Source organism: Cotesia glomerata, linkage group LG10 (genome assembly GCF_020080835.1).
Source record: "Cotesia glomerata isolate CgM1 linkage group LG10, MPM_Cglom_v2.3, whole genome shotgun sequence".
NCBI lineage: Eukaryota > Metazoa > Arthropoda > Insecta > Hymenoptera > Braconidae > Cotesia > Cotesia glomerata.
Window position 1 is genome coordinate 4083509 of NC_058167.1, and position 19680 is coordinate 4103188.

General features: G+C 32.6%; 1 protein-coding gene across 9 annotated transcripts in view; it reads left to right on the top strand.

The window, feature by feature from the left end:
- The window catches only part of LOC123272698, a gene marked incomplete at its 3' end in the record, with an annotated part of 56613 nt that extends 44389 nt beyond the window's left edge, over positions 1-12224 (top strand). For 7 of the 9 annotated variants that reach the window (XM_044739665.1, XM_044739668.1, XM_044739662.1 and 4 more), the window contains 3 exon segments: positions 3703-10962; positions 11557-12076; positions 12135-12224. In XM_044739665.1, the coding sequence (XP_044595600.1) occupies positions 3810-10962; positions 11557-12076; positions 12135-12224 (7763 nt within the window). 9 annotated transcript variants of the gene reach the window in all.
- Positions 12225-19680: the final 7456 nt, after the last annotated feature.

Consider the following 19680-nt stretch of genomic DNA (forward strand, 5'->3'; position numbering starts at 1 on the left):
CGGTGCAAGGTACATCCAATTTGACTTTTTTTTTCTGAAAAATCAGAGTTTTTTACACAAAATATATGGTTTTCACGATGTGCATATTTTTTGTTCAATCGCAATTAAATTAAACGTAAAATCTTTATAATTAAAATACTTTTATTTTTGAACTTTTTTCAGATGTTGATACAGTATTAATAAGAGCATATCCAATTTCATCATTTATCGGTAAAAGTGTGCAATGTCTGTGTACCCTTTACCGTTTTTGATAAAGAATATCGTACGTCTAACACATTTTTTTTGTCTAAATAATCATCATTCGTTATGAAAGTAAAATAAACGCCTGTAAAATTCTTGATTGCCCAGGAATTCAAATCTTGTGGTGCCAGTATATGTTTTTTATTTTCCATTTGTAATGAAGCTCTAGCAGCATGTCGTTTTACTGGATCTACAAGCCCATCGCATGGTCCTTTGCCATGGGCAGTCGCAAAAAAATGCCACTCAACGATGATTCTAAAGTCAGCATAATATTAACATAAATTAGTAAATGTTTTTTTATTTCTAAATTGCTGAGGTGCTCCATCTGAGAAGTAAAAAATCCTTTCAATAACAGCAAATTTTTCTCTTAAAAAAGAAATCAATTGTTCTTGAAATAAATAAATCAAAACTGTGTCATGTTTAAGGCAATCTGAGATACCAACTAAGCCTAAATGCTTAATAGTATCATTTTCGTTTTAGTAAACCACCATTTGAAGTATAGTAGCTTGGTCATTATTTAAATGATAGCCTTGAGCAGCTTCCTGCACAACAAACGCAATTTTCTACCAAGTTAAAAACTACCGCTAATTCACCACTCTTCAAATTTAATTTTGCATTAGGGAAAAACCGACTTTGTATTTTTACTATAAAGTCATGTTTTAAAAGTTTCTCAAGTTGCGTCGCTAAGGTATCAATAAAGTCATCGGAATCCGAAATAACGTTTACAATGGTACATCGATCGGTTGATGTCCACATTTTAAATTCGATTTCATTTACATCAAATTCTTTAAACGATGGATGAAAGTAATTAATGATTTCTTCATTGTTTGGACATCTATTACAACTTCTGAAGAAGCACGATTCCGTTGGATTATTACAAATCAATTTATTCAATAAATTTTTATAAATTGATTAAGTTTCCATAATCCAATCAGTATTTCTCGCAAATTTTGGAAAATTACATCCTAAATAAGAAAATGGAATCGTAGTTGTAAACGCCATCTGCATTGTATAAACTCAATTTTTTAACGAGCAGTGAAATTTTAAATATTTAACAGAAAATTATTTTACTATCCCGAATAATCGTATAACGCTTAGCCGATATAACGTTTAATTTAATTGTGATTGAACAAAAAATATGCACATCGTGAAAACCATATATTTTGTGTAAAAAACTCTGATCTTTCAGAAAAAAAAGTCAAATTGGATGTACCTTGCACCGCACACCGAGAAAAATCAATTTTTCCACTTTAATTGGATTTCAAAGAGTCTTCTGATGTGTTTATGATAAAATGGATATTTTCATTCAAAAGCTGAGAATTTTTCCCACAAGATAAGATTTTTAGTGGATTTTAATAAAAAAGTTTTCCTCATCAGAAAAATTAATAAAAAAGTTAAAAAAAAATTTTTTTCAAAATTTCAAAAAATCATAACTCCAGAACCGCTGCATATTAAGGGCTTAAACTTGTAGGGAATTTATTTCTTATTATAGAGAACACCTCCATAAATTTTAAACATAATCCGCGAGGGTCGTCCCGTGAAAATGTTCTTATTTGGTGGAATGACCCATATAGATAAAATTTAGATATAATTGACAGACTGAATATAGATGAATTAAGTAAAGAATTTTACAAAATAAAATAATTTGTTGTCGAAAAACAAAAAAAAAGTTATTTTTGACTTTTTATAAATTTCGTTTTGTAAAGCCCTGTAACTTTTTTCCTATCCATTTTAGCGAAAAAATGAAAGAGACCTTTTTTGTAGAAAATTTAATTTTCTACAAGATAACGAAAAGGGAAATTTGAAAAAAAATTTTTTTGACGATTTACAATGAAAATACAGAAAAAAGTTTTTTTTCTATGTATTTTAAATGGGAAAGGGGACCCCCCCCCCCCATGCGCCAGCTCAATTTTCAAGATATAAAGCTCATCTTATAGGAGGTTTTTTTTGGTCTAACAAAGAAACTTTTTAGATGTATTTACTCAAAAAAAAAAAAGTTTTTTTATTCTGACGCAGTCTAGTATATATATACATAAATATATTTATTATGTATTATATTATTATTATAAATTATTATGTAGTCGAGTAAAGCTCAAAATTAGCATTGGTTCAAAAGTTTATATATATATAAACTTTTGAACCAATGCTAATTTTTAGCTTTACTCGACTACATAATAGATGAAATGACAAAATTCCGTGTGAATTTCGACACAAGGACCAATGCAATAGATAGATTTCTACGAAAAGTAAATCATTCACATCAAATTCACCTTATTCAATGTGAAATTGTGTCCCATAGTTATCCATAATTGCTTCCATTGAATTAGATCGATAGCAATCTTGAACATCTAGACTCTCGTAACCAATTGAAAATACAGGTTCAGACCGATTTTGACTAGCTCCAGGTTTTAACTTTTCACTTTCAATAAACAACATTTTTTCATTTTCAGAAGCATTAAAATTTATAGTTTTAGTGTTAAGAATTAAGTTAGTCAAGCTTGCTAAATTTTTAGATTTATGATTTTCACAGTTTTGGTTTTCCAATTTCAAATCAGAATATTTAGCTATAAACAATGTTTTGAAAACATTTTCAAAGTGCGCGCTACATAAGTTGTCGTTGTTTTCCTGAACATGCCTTAAGGGGTTAGGGGTAGTATTAAAAGACCAAAAAATTACTATAAAGTATCCTGATTATTATCATTTAGAGCTTGCGGTGTAGGCGTACGTATATTCCGATCCTTGGAATTTTTGTAATTTTTCCAGCAGCCATATTCAAATTTTAATGTCCGAAAAATATTTGTTAATTCCACCCATTTTTCAATATGCTTGATCAAATAAGTTTGATATCAAAATCCTTTTCAACAATGTTTATTACATTCGATCACAATAAATATTTTGCACACTTTATTTACCTCATACTTTTGTCATAATTGGTATGATGGTTTTTTCAGGTTAAGTTAAAATCACTATCGTTTTTGCTTACTATAATTATTAACCACCCTTACCATTCAATCAAAATTTAAACTTCATTCTTGTTGTTGTGGTATTGATACCAGACTGATGGTCAAATAAAAAAGTGGAAGGGGCAAGAAGTGTCAACCTGTTGTAAGAGATTGACATTTATATTTTTTCTCGCAGGTCGCTAGTGTTGACTCTTAAAGATTACCGCTTATCTTATTTTACGAGCTATTATTTTTGAATATTTATTAATTTATTGAATATTTAATTTTTCAGTACTCTAGTGTTTTTTAGTTTCTCTCTTGCATTGCAGCGGAATCATGCAAGTTGAATCTTGTTGCGTGATCTAAACTCTCTCCATTTTTAGCCTGGATCATGATAATGATGATCTGTACAGAAATGAGAGCGATATTTTTTTCTCCGTGGTCTATAAATTTTCATATTTTATAAAACTTAGTCAAATATCTTACAAATTGTCAATGACATTTTGAATATTTGTTACAGAAATATATAACCGTTTTCAAAGATGGGTACATTGCTGATCATCAAACGTATTAGTCAATACTCTCTCATGCCTATGGTGGAGGCTAGGAGTAGTGAAGCGTAAAGACATGGACTCATACGATCTGTTTGGAGAAGATGTCAGTGGTTCGATGCTTGATGCCCTTCCTGATCTCGGAGGGAATGATCATTTTGATCCAGCCAGTGCAACAAATCCTGTGGTAACATCCAGAGATGGCTCAAATTCTGGATCTAACAGAGGAGGAAGTTACATTAATTCATCATATAGTATTTCTCAAGAATCTCCTCTACAAAAATTAGCATCATTTGGTGGTGCTGAATTTAATAATTCAAATCAATTACAGAATCCATCTCAGCGCACTATGTTCAACCAAAATTTAGGAACATTTGACGGTAATCCTGCACAACGAACAATAGTGCCTGGATCATTTCAAAATCAAAATAGAAGTATGATGCCACAGCATAGAGGTCCACATCCAATAGCAGGAAGTCAGTATTCAAATTACTCAGACAATATGTATTCTATGGAACAACAGCACCCAATGGCACGAGCAAGTATGAATATGGATCCAAGTATGCAAAGTTGGTCTGGAAGTAGTAGTTCTTATACACAACTGCAGAGGCATTATAATCAAATGGCACCTCAACCAACATCTTATAGACAGCACATGTCTCAGTATTCTCAGCCACAAGATCAGTCAGGAATGAATCAAAAAATTCCTCCGCAGCATTTTGGGCCGCAACAAGGTATGTTAGGGAATCTCAGTGTGCCCCATCAAAGTATGCAATCAGGAAGTTCCAATGTCGTTTATCAGCACATGATCAGCCAGCAACAACATTATCCACAAAGCAATTCGGCTGGATTGTATCATACATCTACTGGATTTTCAGGTTTCGCTCCAACTATGCATCAACAGCAACAACAACCAAGTTCACAACAGCCACAACGAATGCCACATCATCATCCTTCTCTCGTAACTCATCAAAGTCATCCATCGCATTCCCAATATCCTCAACATTCACAACAACATCCTGGTAGTCAGCAACCATCGTTAGATTCACAATATCCTCACCACACTCCACCGATATTTAATCAACCACAACATACCGGAGCGCAGCATTCTGGCCCGCTACATACCTCACCTCAACTTCCAGGAACTCAGCATTCAGGCCAACCACATACAACTTCTCAGCATACGGGTTCTAGCACTCAATTCGGTCCTTCAAAACTTGCGACAAGTCCGCAATATCGTGCTGCATTTCCGCAATTGTCTCCGCAAATGTCTCCAAGACCACAAATGTCTCCACGGCCATCACCAGTTCAACAACAAATGTCTCCTAGACCGATAATGTCGCCAGTCAAGCCGACGACATTATCACCCCATTCACAAGTTCAAATGACACATCAACAACAATCAAATCAACCAAGTTCAGTTTCTGTTTCTCCATGCCCATCTTCATCAATGGTATTAAATTCAGTTATTGCCCCTCAACAATCAAATTTACAAGCATTAGAACAAATGGTTATCCCAGGTGCTGCTACTACAAACTCAAGTAAACCGACACAAGATTATACTCAATTTCCAACTCGGCCACCAATATCTCATTCATCCAATCTTATTACTTCTGTTCAAAATTCGATGACGATGATGCCAAATCCAAGAATGCCGGTGTCATCTCCATGGCCTCATTCGCAATCACAGCAAGCACTTCATTCTCAACCTCCACATCAACAGTTGTCACCATCTGAAACTCAATCACAACAGCAAACTCAATCGCAGCACCAGCTACAGACTCATTCTCAAGCACAAACCCGAACAAGTATTAATGTTAATGATAACCGAAACATTATAGATTCTCAACCAAATTCTATGGCAGAGCAAGTACCGATGTTTCCCTTAAATAGTAATGAAAGTATGCATAACATTGTTGAATCAACTAGAGATTCGAGTGAAAGTATATCAACAACTGTTGTAGGATCTTCTTCTCAAGAGTCTGAAATCGTGGATCAGTCAGTGGTAAAACAAAATTTAAAAACTCATAATCAATCAACACAAGACCCATTGTTGAATAAATCAACTCAACAAGTGGAGCAAACTTCTACAATGAAAACTTTAGAAGTTGAGTCTGTACAGTCATTGCCAGCTTCAAGTACAAGTGGCAATATTGAATGCAATTCACCCTCTTCTATGGTAACATTACAATCATCAAATGATGCGTCAAGTTCTGTTATAGCATCTGGTGAAGACAATGAAGCATCACATTCGAAAGTTAATGAGCAATCTGGGTTAAACTCATATCAAAATTTGCCAACATCTGAAACACCAGCTATCACATCTTCGCAACCATCCCTTGTCAGTGCATCACAACCACAGCAATTTCATTCAGAACAATCTTTAATTTCTCAATCATCAACAGCTCAAAAAGTACAATCTCAAACTGAACAACAGCCACATCAATCTCTATCTCACCATGCACAACATTTATCGATAAATCAAACGCATATACAATCGCAATCGGGATTATCAAGTCAACAATTGAATCCGACAGTTCAATTACAAATAGTCCAACCTCAGCGGGATCAACAATCAACGGCAGATTTACTTCAACATCCATCACAATCTCAAATTAATCAACCATCTCAACCACTTTTTCAACAACAGCAAGTCTTGTCAAGTGCTCCTCAGCCACCAAATTCAGTAAATGTGTCACAAATAAGTCAAACTCAACAACTTTTGACGACACACATTCAAAATACTCAGCTTCCTCCAACACCCACAGGACCAATGAACCAACAACTATCACCACAATCTTTGATACCTCAATCAACTCAGCAACCCCTGCTGCATCTACAACAGTCTTCGATGATTGGTCAAACGCAACCACAACAGTCTATTATTACTCAACAAGTAAACATAAATTCTAATAATGGTACGTCCTCTCAGTTGCAAGTAACACATCCCATGCAATCAACACATACAGAGGTTCAGTCGATACTACCTCCTGTAGTTCAATCCACAAATATTGGAGTTAGTTCTCAACAAACAGCTACCGCTTCTGTATCTAATACCCAATTACCTCACTCAGTTCAGTCAGGTTTTGGTGAATACATTAATATTCAAAAATCAAATGTTATGTACTCGAATGACATGGTTGTAGGGTCTGCTCAGCCACAGTACTCCGCTGGTGCCGATAATGCAGGGAATAAAGCTGTACCAAAAATATATGCCATGTCTCCCACACCAACATCAAACGCTGTAGGAGGATTAAGTAGTTCTACTTCAACGACGCATCATCACGAACGAGCTGCACTCCAACAGCAGCTTCAAGAATTATTTTGTTTGCTTCCTGCACCCGAAAATCAAGAAAAAATTTCTCATCTTCAGGAAAAATTACAAGCATTACAACAACATGAAACGAATGATCAATGTCATGGTGGATCTCAATGTATTTTTCAAACACCAACATTCAATTCCGTAGTTGTGGATAGTCCTCAAGTTTCTAGTACAACTGGTCGTGGACGTAGTAAAGGTACTCCAAGAACGAAAAAAAATCGCAAAAAGGTAAACAAAGAAGTGACCACACCTGATTTTACTCAGTCTGTATCACAACCAGAGCAACCTGTTTCAGAAAATCTAGTCACTCCCGGAGACAGTAGTAACATTGTTGACAGTGTAGCAGATTTTGAAGATAACAAACCATCATCTGGTAACACAGAAGAAGAATGGAATAAAAATAGAAAGTCACGACAACCTAGGAAACCACGAAAACCGAAAGAAGTTAAAGAAAAGTCAGTAATGAAAGAACCAAAATCTTGTAAAGAAGTAAAACCCAAAGGAAGAAAAAAGAAAGACAAAGAAGGAAAAGAATGTTCCAGACGTGGAAGAAAAAAAACGATTCACTCCGATTCTGCTGAAGAAGAAACAGGGCGTGAAATCGAAAATGTGTTTGATTCTAAAAGTACACCAGATTCGAATGTAAAACTCACTGATGCACCAATACAAGATGATCAAGAACATGTCGACTCATCCACCGTTGAGCCAATTGTCACGGAAAGGGATGAAGATGACGAGGATAAAGTGAATTCTGAAGAAGCAAATGAAACAGTAAAAAAAAAAGATTCACAAAAAATTACAGAATCAACTCCAGTGAAAAAAAAATCCTCCAGAAAACGATCAGTTGGCAGTAAATCTACTGCTCGATCACCCAGAACTTCTAAAAAACGAAAAAATCGAATTGCACCTGATTCTGATGGCGAAGAATTAGCAGCAACTCCACCACCTTCTCCAGAAGCTGGTGAAGACGCGAATAAACGAAGATCTGCAAGGAACACTCATAGAAAAAAATACATTGATGATGTTATGTTAAGATTTTCTGATGACGAAGTTCCTCTTTCCGATTCTAACGCTATTAAGAAATTGGAAGGTTCTCAGTTGAAACTAACTTCAACAAAGAAAGATAGTGAAACAACTGAAATTACTCTTAATAAACCAAATTTCGTATATATAAATACAACTGATGAAGACTCAATGGTTGTACAGCATATTCTATGTATGAGAATTGGTAAAAGAGAAATTAAAGAACTAGTTTCAACAGAACCTAAAGTAGAAGACAATAATGTAGAAAAAAATTCGACTACTCAAGCAATTCCTGAAGATGAAACTGAAACTTCTCAAATTCCAGGAAAATCAAGCAAAATCAGTGATAATCCAACAAAAAGTATTGATAGTAATGAAGAAAAAGAAGAAAATGAAAATCCAAAAGTGGTTGAAGTATCAAATAAAGAAATTGTTGAAGATGAGCATTCTAATAAATCGATAGATGGTGAAAAACCTGAGAAAAGTGATCATGAGAAAGAAGAATCTCAAGAGGTCGATGGTACTAAAAGTTCAATAGCTGAAACTAAATCTCGATTTATAGAAGTAGAAGAGTATTTAGTTAAGTATAGAAATTTTTCATATTTGCATTGTGAATGGAAAACGGAGGAAGAATTGTATAAAGGAGATAAAAGAATTCAAGCAAAACTAAAAAGATTTAAGCAAAAAATTCAACAAAGTACAAATATTTTTGAAAATACGGAAGATGATCCCTTTAATCCTGACTTTGTTGAAGTCGATCGAGTTTTAGACGAGGCAACTCATACTGATCCTACAACTGGTGAAACAGTGAGACATTATCTCGTTAAGTGGCGTTCTCTCCAATATGAAGATTCTACGTGGGAATTGGAAGAGGATGTTGATCCAGAAAAAATCGCACTTTTTCATAAATTTAATAAACTTCCACCTAAAGATCAATGGAAACCGAAAAAGAAACCTAACGCTTCGTCATGGGTAAAACTTACCGAATCTCCAATTTATAAAGGAGGAAATAGATTGAGACCATACCAATTGGAAGGTTTAAATTGGCTACTTTTTTCTTGGTACAATGTACATAACTGTATTTTAGCAGATGAAATGGGCTTAGGAAAAACGATTCAATCTTTAACATTTGTTGAAGCTGTTTATAAATATGGTATCCGAGGACCCTTTTTAATTATTGCACCACTTTCAACTATTCCAAATTGGCAACGAGAATTTGAAGGATGGACTGATATGAATGTAGTTGTATATCATGGTTCAGCAGCCAGCCGTACTATGCTTCAAGAATATGAAGTTTATTATAAGAACGACAAAGGTCAACAAATAAAAGATTTAATCAAATTTAATGTTCTTATTACAACATTTGAATTCATAATAACGGATTTCAATGAATTGAAAGGTTATAATTGGAGATTATGTGTCATTGACGAAGCTCATAGATTAAAAAATCGAAATTGTAAATTATTGGAAGGTTTAAGGCAGTTGAATTTAGAGCATCGAGTTTTGTTGTCTGGTACTCCACTTCAAAATAATGTTAATGAACTTTTTTCACTATTGAATTTTCTTGAGCCTAACCAATTTTCTAGTAGTGAAGCCTTTTTGAAGGAATTTGGTAATTTAAGTAGTGAAAGTGAAGTTAACAAATTACAACTTCTTTTAAAACCTATGATGTTGAGAAGATTAAAAGAAGACGTTGAAAAATCATTGGCTCCAAAAGAAGAAACTGTAGTTGAAGTTGAATTGACAAATATTCAAAAAAAATATTATCGTGGTATTTTAGAGAGAAACTTTTCATTTTTAGCCAAAGGAACTACTTCAGCAAACATTCCTAATCTTATGAATACTATGATGGAATTAAGAAAGTGTTGCATCCATCCATTTTTATTAAATGGTGCGGAGGATCAAATTCAACTTGACTACAAAGATAAAGAGGACTCTGAAGCATATTTTCATGCATTAGTTAATAGCTCAGGAAAAATGGTGCTAATTGACAAGTTATTACCAAAATTAAAATCAAGTGGTCACAGAGTTTTAGTCTTTAGTCAGATGGTTAAATGCTTGGATTTACTGGAAGATTATTTACTGTATAAGAAATATCCGTATGAAAGAATTGATGGTAGAATTCGTGGTAATTTGAGACAAGCTGCTATCGATCGGTATAGCAAGCCTGATTCGGATAGATTCGTTTTCTTGCTCTGCACAAAAGCTGGAGGCTTAGGAATCAATCTTACTGCAGCTGATACGGTAATTATTTATGATAGTGACTGGAATCCACAAAATGACTTACAAGCACAAGCACGATGCCATAGGATAGGTCAACAGAAAATGGTAAAAGTTTACCGTCTCTTATGCCGTAATACCTATGAAAGAGAAATGTTTGATAAAGCATCTATGAAGTTAGGTCTTGATAAAGCTATTTTACAATCTATGAATACTACTCAAGGTGGTAAAGATCCTGTTAATAAGCAACTAACTAAGGTAGAAATCGAAGATCTTTTGAAAAAAGGAGCTTATGGTGCAATTATGGACGATGACAATGCTGGAGATAAATTTTGCGAAGAAGATATCGATCAAATTCTTGAACGAAGAACTCAAGTAATTACTATTGAAGCTGAAAAAGGATCTACATTCTCAAAAGCAAGTTTCGCTTGTTCTTCAAACAGATCTGATATAAACATTGACGACCCTGATTTTTGGAAGAAGTGGGCTAAAAAAGCAGAAATCGATACGACTGAAAAAAAAGAAGAAGAAGATCTTGTTATTTCCGAGCCTAGAAGAAGAACTCAAATTAAACGATATGGACACGATGAATCCGTTGTAGATATGTCCGAATTGGATAGTTCAGATGATAGTGACGATGACAATACTGGTTTATCAGGTAGAGGTATGTTTGATTAACGCATGTTCATTATTACACTCACACACATATGTACATGCCTACAAAACACACTCGACGGAAAATTAGAAACCTTTTTTAGTACTTTAAAATACGAACAAACGTTTAAAAATGAATTTTTAAAAATTTGATTGCAAACAGTAGTTTCTTTATTTTATTTTAATTTCTAAGTTTTTCACGTGGAAATTCTCTTTACTGACTCTTGATGAATTTCGGAATTGATAGATGTTCACAAAATTATAGAGTTAACGTCATACTGTTTCTAATATCAATAATATTTTTTTTTACTATGTATTAATAAGATATTTTTGTCGAAAGATTATAAAAGTATGAAGCTAGTACGTGGTTTTCCAAATATTTTCATACTATCGTTCAGACCATCTTAAAAACGAAATATTATTAACCCTTCAGTACCCTCGCTATAAGAATTTTTCTCACGCAACAACATTCAACTTATAGGATGTCGCTGCAGTGCAAGTGAGACACTAAAAAGAACGTGGGTACTGAAGGGTTAAACATAGGAAAGTAGCTATCAATAATATATGATAATGTAATGTATAATGTAATTTAATTGACTTACAGGAAAAAAAAGACGTGACAAATTTGGTAAAAAGAATCGTAAAACTTGTGATGAATATGTACCCCGAGAAGGTGAAGTTGTATATGGAAATTGGGCTCGAAGTGAGTGTTTTAAAGTTGAACGAGGTCTATTAACTTATGGTTGGGGTCGATGGGAAGAAATCCTTCAAAATAGTCAATTTCGACGTGGTTGGCATGATATTGACATTGAAGACTGTGCCCGAGTAATTTTACTTTTTTGTCTACGTTATTATCGTGGAGATGAGAAAATTCGCCATTTCATATGGGATTTGATAACGCCATTAGAAAACGGTCAGAAAATTAAATCAGCATGTACTAGCACATGTAATAGAAATAATAGACAAAAAAAAAAGGGTCGTGTAAGAGAAGGCCGAGAAACACGTGGTTCCGGAGTAAATAGCGGACCTAATGATCCTAATCACTGGAGTCATGCTGAAAAATATGATGGAGATATTTTTTTGGAAAGTGCTTACAAAAAACATCTCAGCCGTCATGCGACTAAGTAAGTTCATTTACTGAATATAATTGATGATTTACTATTAATTATTATTATTTTTTAGAGTTCTTCTACGTGTTCGAATGTTATATTATATCAAACACGAAATTATTGGTGATCTTGTTCAACACATATCCGATGGAGTTCATGTTAGGTTTGTAAAATTTCATTGTTTTATTTTTTATATGCTTTAAATTATTTATACTTAAGATAATAGTAACATGATGAAATAAAAATTTTTTTTAATTTTTTGTGACTTCTTAAATTCTCTTAATCGAAATGATTAAATTAGCATTTTAAAAACAGTTCAAGTTAACATATTTTTAAATCTCTCGATAATGCTCGCAAATATCAGATCTTTTAAATAAATTTTAAAAAGTCTAGAAATTTTAAAAATAATTAAAAATTGAAATTTAAAAATATATTAGGGTAGTGCAAACGAAACGACTGCTTTTCTATCTTGTATGAAAATATATTAATTTATCATATTGTAAGACATGTCACTAAAAATTATTTAAAAATAATCTACATCATATAATTTATTGATATTTATCGTTAGAGACAATCATCAGTTTGGAGAAATTTCCAATTTATTGTACAACATAGCTATTTTAATGGATATTGATGGTATAAAATTCATTTTTCGAATGATTTAAAGTAAACAAATTGGTATTGCTGTAGAAAATTTTATTTCTGAAACATCGAGATAACTCTCTAATTTTCAAGTACATACTTAGCATGATCGAAATAACCATCAGATGTGAAATTCGGCGTAAATTTTGTACGTGTACTTGGGGCATCACTTCATAAGGAAACTTAAATAGGTTTTTCAATGAATGCTGTAGTAAATAGTTATACATATCTAATTTTTTCGATAATAACACCGGCACATAAAAAAAATTAAGTAGAATGTGCATTTGACCGGACCTACCTAAGGGTACGTATTTTGGTCCGCTGAATCAGAATTCGAGGTCAGTTTGACCCCTACACCCTCGAAATTTCGAGAAAACTTCAAAAAACCGTAAAAATTATGAAAATTGGCAGTTTTAATGATAAAAAAATGTTTTGGAACTAAACTAAGCGTGATTTTCATGTATTTCGATCCGCTGAATATGAATCGAAACTTTATTGAGACCACGAGTCATTTTAAATGTGAAAAAATCACACAAAACTCTCCAAAATTCCGAAAAAAGTAATTTTTTTTGTTTTTTTACTCTCGTTTTTGACTTTTGAAGACTTAATTGCTTGTGCCTGTAACCAGGGCATCTCCACGTGGTGACGGTGGGCAACAGAACCATATGGCAGAGTCCCTGGGTTAACGGCGTGTGTACCGTCATGGCAGGTACAAGTGATAAGTACTTTGCGATGCAGGGAGTCGGAGCCCCAGTATCGGCGTCTGGTCAGGGTGAGAAAGCAGGCTCGCAGGCGTCGTCATCTTCAGAAGTGGGAAACTTGGCTACTGGAGAGTATACTATTACAAGAAGTAATTCTTATCTGTGTAATAAAAGTCCTGATTCATTTTGTTACATTTGTGGAGAATTCAATTTGGAAAGGAATCGAAGATCGTTATCTGATAAGATCAAACAAATTTATGAAGAATGTTTTGGTCTCCAAATTACTAATTTGGATTCAGCATGGGTTCCACATACGATTTGTAGTCGATGTAACATGATGTTAACCCGGTGGGAAAAAAAAACAAGAAACAGGACAACTTGAAATTCACAATACCAATGATATGGTCTTCACCAACTGGTTTACAGAATTGTTATTTCTGTATGACAGATACTACCGAGTTCACCTGGAATACAAAAAACAAAATTGAAGAAAGAAAAAACGCTAATTGAAGAAAGCTCGGAAGAAGAATATTCAGAAGATGAAGAGTACTTACCCGGCGGAAAAACAAAAGACCCTGAAACGTTTAGCCGAGAACTTAATGATCTGGTTCGAGACTTGGCTTTACCGAAAGATGGAGCTGAATTACTTGCGTCAAGGTTGAAAGAAAAACATTTGTTGGCTAAAGGTGTATCAGTGACATTCTATCGAAATAGGGAAAAAAAATTCCGGAAATTTTTTATGAACGACGATCAAAATTCGGTGGTATACTGTTAAGATGTTAAAGCTTTAGTTGATGAATTGAAACCGAACACGTATAAGGACGATGAGTGGAGACTTTTTATCGATTCATCGAAACGAAGTCTTAAAGCTGTTTTGCTTCATATTGGGAATGAATTTGCGCCGATTCCAATAGCTCATTCGACAAAAACTGAAAGAAACTTATGAAAATTTACAGATTGTATTGGGAAAAATAAAATATTCAGAGCATAACTGGAAAATTTGTGGAGATCTCAAAATTGCAATACTTCTTTTAGGTCAACAATCGGGATTCACCAAATATCCTTGCTATTTATGTTTGTTTGATAGCAGAGACCGGAAAAATCACTATGTCAAAAATGAATGGCCATCAAGATCTGCATTGAATCCAGGTTCCCATAACGTTATACGACCACCCTTAATTCAGCCTTCCAAATATTTGCTGCCACCACTACATATCAAGTTGGGATTCATAAAACAGTACGTGAAAGCTCTGAATAAAGATGGTGATTGTTTTGCGTACTTGAGAGGAAAGTTCCCTGCAATAAGTGATGCGAAATTAAAAGAGGAAATTTTTGATAGACCCCAAATACGATCTTTATTTCAGGATGCAAATTTTGAAGGAACAATGAACGACACAGAAAAAGCAGCTTGGGTAAGCTTCAAAAATGTTTCACAAAACTTTTTGGGAAATAACAGAAGTGAGGATTACAGCACTTTAGTTGACGCATTGCTGGAAAACTATAAAAATTTGGGTTGTTTAATGAATCTCAAATTACACTTTTTAGATTCTCATCTTGACCACTTCCCTGACAATTTTGGAGACTATAGTGAAGAACAGGGAGAACGTTTTCACCAAGACATCAGTGAAATGGAGAGTAGATACCAAGGAAATTGTTCACATGATGGCAGATTTTTGTTGTATGTTAAAAAGAGAAGTATCCGAAGAAAATCGTAAACGAAAGAGGAATCCACTACGAAGATCATTTGAGGATAAAAGAGTGCGATACAAACGATGGAAAGTTTAGGATTCGTAAAAATCATTTCTTTCTATCTTTTTATGTCTTGTGTTTTTCACAGATTTCAAGTTATTTGATATATCTACGTTATAGAGTATTTATTTTAGGCATTAAATCATGTTCAATAAATTTTTTTTATGTTATGAATGGTAATTTTTACAATTTTTTCAAAGGGACCTCGGAAGGATTTTTTCTGAATTTTTTTTATTTAAGTGGAAAACTTTGGGATGGCTGGAGGGGTAGTTCCGGGGCAGCTAAGGGCCTGGTGATTTTTCATATTGTGTGAGGGTGTTGTGGGAATCTTAAAAAATCGCCAGCTTCAAAGGGACCTCGGAAGGATTTTTTCTGAATTTCTTTGTAATGTCATAAGTGTTTGGGGTAGCTGGAGGGGTAGTTTTTGCGTTTTGAGGAGCCAATTTATCATTTATAGGGCTTACTGTCTCTTCTTGAAACTGAAAAACCATTTTCAGTTTCAGGAGTAAAAAATTTTTTTTTTTGATTTTCGTTCATAAAAAAACGTTCGGAACTTCAGGTACATATTTTTACAATTTTTTCGAATTTTTCCAGCTTTAGAGGGTAAATATCTTTCCCGCTTCACAGCATTATTTATATTTGTAAAAAATGTTTGTCGAATGGACGGTGTAACAGCGATAATAGACGAGTCAGCCGCAGTCCGAGCAGCTCATCCCAGTCCGGCATATTTATAACCATTACATGATCCTTCATGCCATCCGTTGTCACGTGTGGAACGCCACGTTGGCTGGTCTCCTGCTTCCCGCTTCACAACATTATTTATATTTATATTTATATTTCAAATATAAATAATGCTGTGAAGCGAGAAAGAATAGGAGTTACAGTAATTATTACGTGAAGCGTTCCACATTCACGTAACAGGATATTGGTAGGAAAGGATTGAGAAAGGAATATGGAGAGGATCATCTTAATGTGAGTTTATAGAATATGCGAGAAAAAATTATTAGATAGCTCGGACTGGGATTCGAACTCAGAACCTTCCGAAGACATGTCGGCTACTCTACCATTTGAGCTATCCGGTCTATACTAAATTTCCTTTCGCTTATTCTATATACATTAAGCCACACCGTCTATATTACGGTAAGCATTTTTACAAATATAAATAATGCTGTGAAGCAGGAAAGAATAGGAGTTACGGTAATTATTACGTGAAGCGTTCCAAATTCACGTAACAGGATATTGGTAGGTAAATAGACTAAAAAAATTAAGATGCGAATTGAAGATATCAAAAGATATAAAATTTTATCTGAATTGGACCAGAAAAAGTTTTTTTATCATGAAAACTATATTTTTTCGGAATTTTCGAGAGTTTTGTGTGATTTTTTCACATTTAAAATGGCTCGTGGTCTCAATAAAGTTTCGATTCATATTCAGCGGATCGAAATACATGAAAATCACGCTTAGTTTAGTTCCAAAACATTTTTTTATCATTAAAACTGCCAATTTTCATCATTTTTACGGTTTTTTGAAGTTTTCTCGAAATTTCGAGGGTGTAGGGGTCAAACTGACCTCGAATTCTGATTCAGCGGACCAAAATACGTTCCTTTAGGTAGGTCCGGTCAAATGCACATTCTACTTAATTTTTTTTGTGTGCCGGTGTAATTTATATTTAGATTCTTCTTTTCTCTTAAATCAAATATTCTGAAGCATCATACCGAAATATATTGTATGTAATTTGGTTGTGGTATTAGAGGCATTTTTTTTTTTTTTATATATTGGAACGGTACTTTTTGGAAAGCTTGAGGACAACGGTGATTCCTTATAAAGCTCAATGTTCAACGCATGAAATTTCTAATGACAAGGTTTTTCAATAGTTGTGATTACTTTTCAAAAATATAACAAGTTCATTATTTTGCAACAATTTACTAACATGACAAATCTCATTGAGTTCAAACTAGTAATTCAAAAGTAGTGAAAAATTAAGAATCAAAAAGCAGTAGAAATACTTGTTGTAACTAGCAAATGTTTTATTATGACTTTATGTTGTATCTGACAATTTTTAAGTTCATTGTAAAACATACTTAGTGTAAAACAACAAAATTATCCAGTGAATTTTTCATTGTAAACTTACACTTAAAATTTGGCTTTGCTATTTCAACCGTTTCGCACATTAAAAATTTTGCTCCCTACTTTGTTTAAATAGGTTTAATTTACTCTGCCGTCATTACTTTTCTTTTCAATACTATGTATCTGATACTGTTATTTTTGAAATAACAAAAGAAATAAGTAACAAAAAAAGATTTGTTAATAATTATTTTTTTAACTCATAATTTTTGCTTTGGGATAGTTGTTTCGTCTAAGCTTATACTAATAGACCTGACATACAGAAAATTTGACGTGCGTATACCTAATACTTTCAGATAATACATGTCACTATTAATACGCAAATATAATTCGTATAGTTTTTCGAAAACAAGGTAGTTAATAATTTTCCTTTATTTTTAAGATTTGTTGTTTTATTCATTGTTTTATTTACATTGAAATAACTAAAAATTTCAACGTTAAATGTTAGTGTAAATGAATCATGAATATTTTTATTTTTATCAGCTGACATGTGTAACTTGCATATTGCGTGCGCAATGTCATTGAAAATGCGTGGTAATCTTACACTTGTGTCTTTAGCTAAAGTTTAATATACCAAAATCTCTTGTTTTACGTTCGTGTATCAGAAACCTCTATTTTATATCCTAATATTTAATTCTTTGAATAATTTTCAAAAATTGTTAAAGTATCAAAAAGTTGTATTTTATTTTTCAATTTTTGATACTTTTAAATTGATTGAAAAAAAATTTTAAATTGCATGTAAATATCTATTCTTTCAAAACTGACTGACTTGTAAAAGGTGTAACTGCGAGTATAATAGCAATTAAGTAAAGAGTCTTATTGTTTGGTATAAATGTTTTTTGAAAACTAGAAAATTTTTTTCTCTCAAAAATTGAGTCAAAATATTTGACTGGTAATAGATTACGAATCACGTTCTGCAATTAAATAAAATAAATATTTTTTACTTTTAATTATTTTTAAGTTGCTAAATAAAATCCATTAATATTTGATAAAATTTATTTTCACATTTATTTGTGAATAAGTCATCGTTAGTTCAATTGTTAAACCTTATACGAAATTTTGTTTTTGCCTATCAAGTAAAGAATTAACCTATACGAATGTGAATAATAATCTTTCATAGTTAGGCTATCCTCATTTAGGATGTCTTTGTTTTCTTACAATAGTTCTAAATTAGTTGAAAATTGAAAAAAAAATTTTGTAAAATTATAAGTATTTTAATCTAATCTAAGTTTTCTTATATACTTGAAATATAACATTTTTTTTAAGTAGTGAGTATTGATATAAAAATATGAAAAATTTACAGCATTATAAAACTAAAGACTAAATTTTAAAAATTTGGTAAAAAATTAGTGTGATTAAATGGAAGAGACATTCGGCAATGAGCGAAAGGGTAAACTGGTAGACAAGTACCGAAAGTCCTTATATATCCAGTTGCATACATATATATATATATATATATATATATATATATATAGCATATATATATATATATATAGCAGTTATTGTTATATATATATATATATATATATATTAGGGTGATTCAAAAAAAAAGAATATTTTTTTTTTCGTTTGGTACTCTGAAAAATAGGTTCCTAGACACCTCTAAGAAAGCCTCTCCAAGCATGAGTTCTTAATTGTAACGGGAAGGTCCTCCTTCTTACAGTTTTCTATTTTTTCTTATTATCAGATAGAAAAATTTATATTCAAGCTTCCAACTACTTGAAAAATATCTTGTTCCTTAGATTTTGTAGGAAATTGAATGCTCTACAAAAAAGGTCTCTTTACGATTTTTTTCAGTGAACCCAACCGTTTAAAAGATATTAACGGTTAAAGTTTGATTATTTTTGGGAAAATTTTTTATTTCTTATGAATTTTATAACTCAATGAAAAAAATCATTATGAATGATGAAACTCATAGTTTTGTAGGAAATTTACTGCTCTATAAAAATGGTCTCTTATGATTTTTCGATCAAGTTGAGCGTTTACGAGATATTCATCGTCAAACATCAATGCATATCAATTTTTCTAGTTTTTGATCAATAATTCGAAAAATTTCAATTTATTCTCTGAGTTTCAAGGAAATTTAGACAAATTTGAGTTTCTATAAATAGAAATATGTTATGAACTATTTTTTTAATTAGTTTTTTTAGTCTTGGGCATGTTTGATTACATTAAAACAAAAAATTAGTGCATTTTTTTAAATATATAATTCAATTTAGTGTGTTTCACATGTGTTTCACTTTTTTATCGAAGAATTTATTTATTTAATTATCAACTGCCATATAATTTTCAATATTTTCAACATAACGGTACACTTTTACTGTAAATAATTTCCTCTATTGCAGTTTGGGTATTTTTTTCGATGTTCTTTGATAACTTGCAATAAGTATTGGAATTGATCTT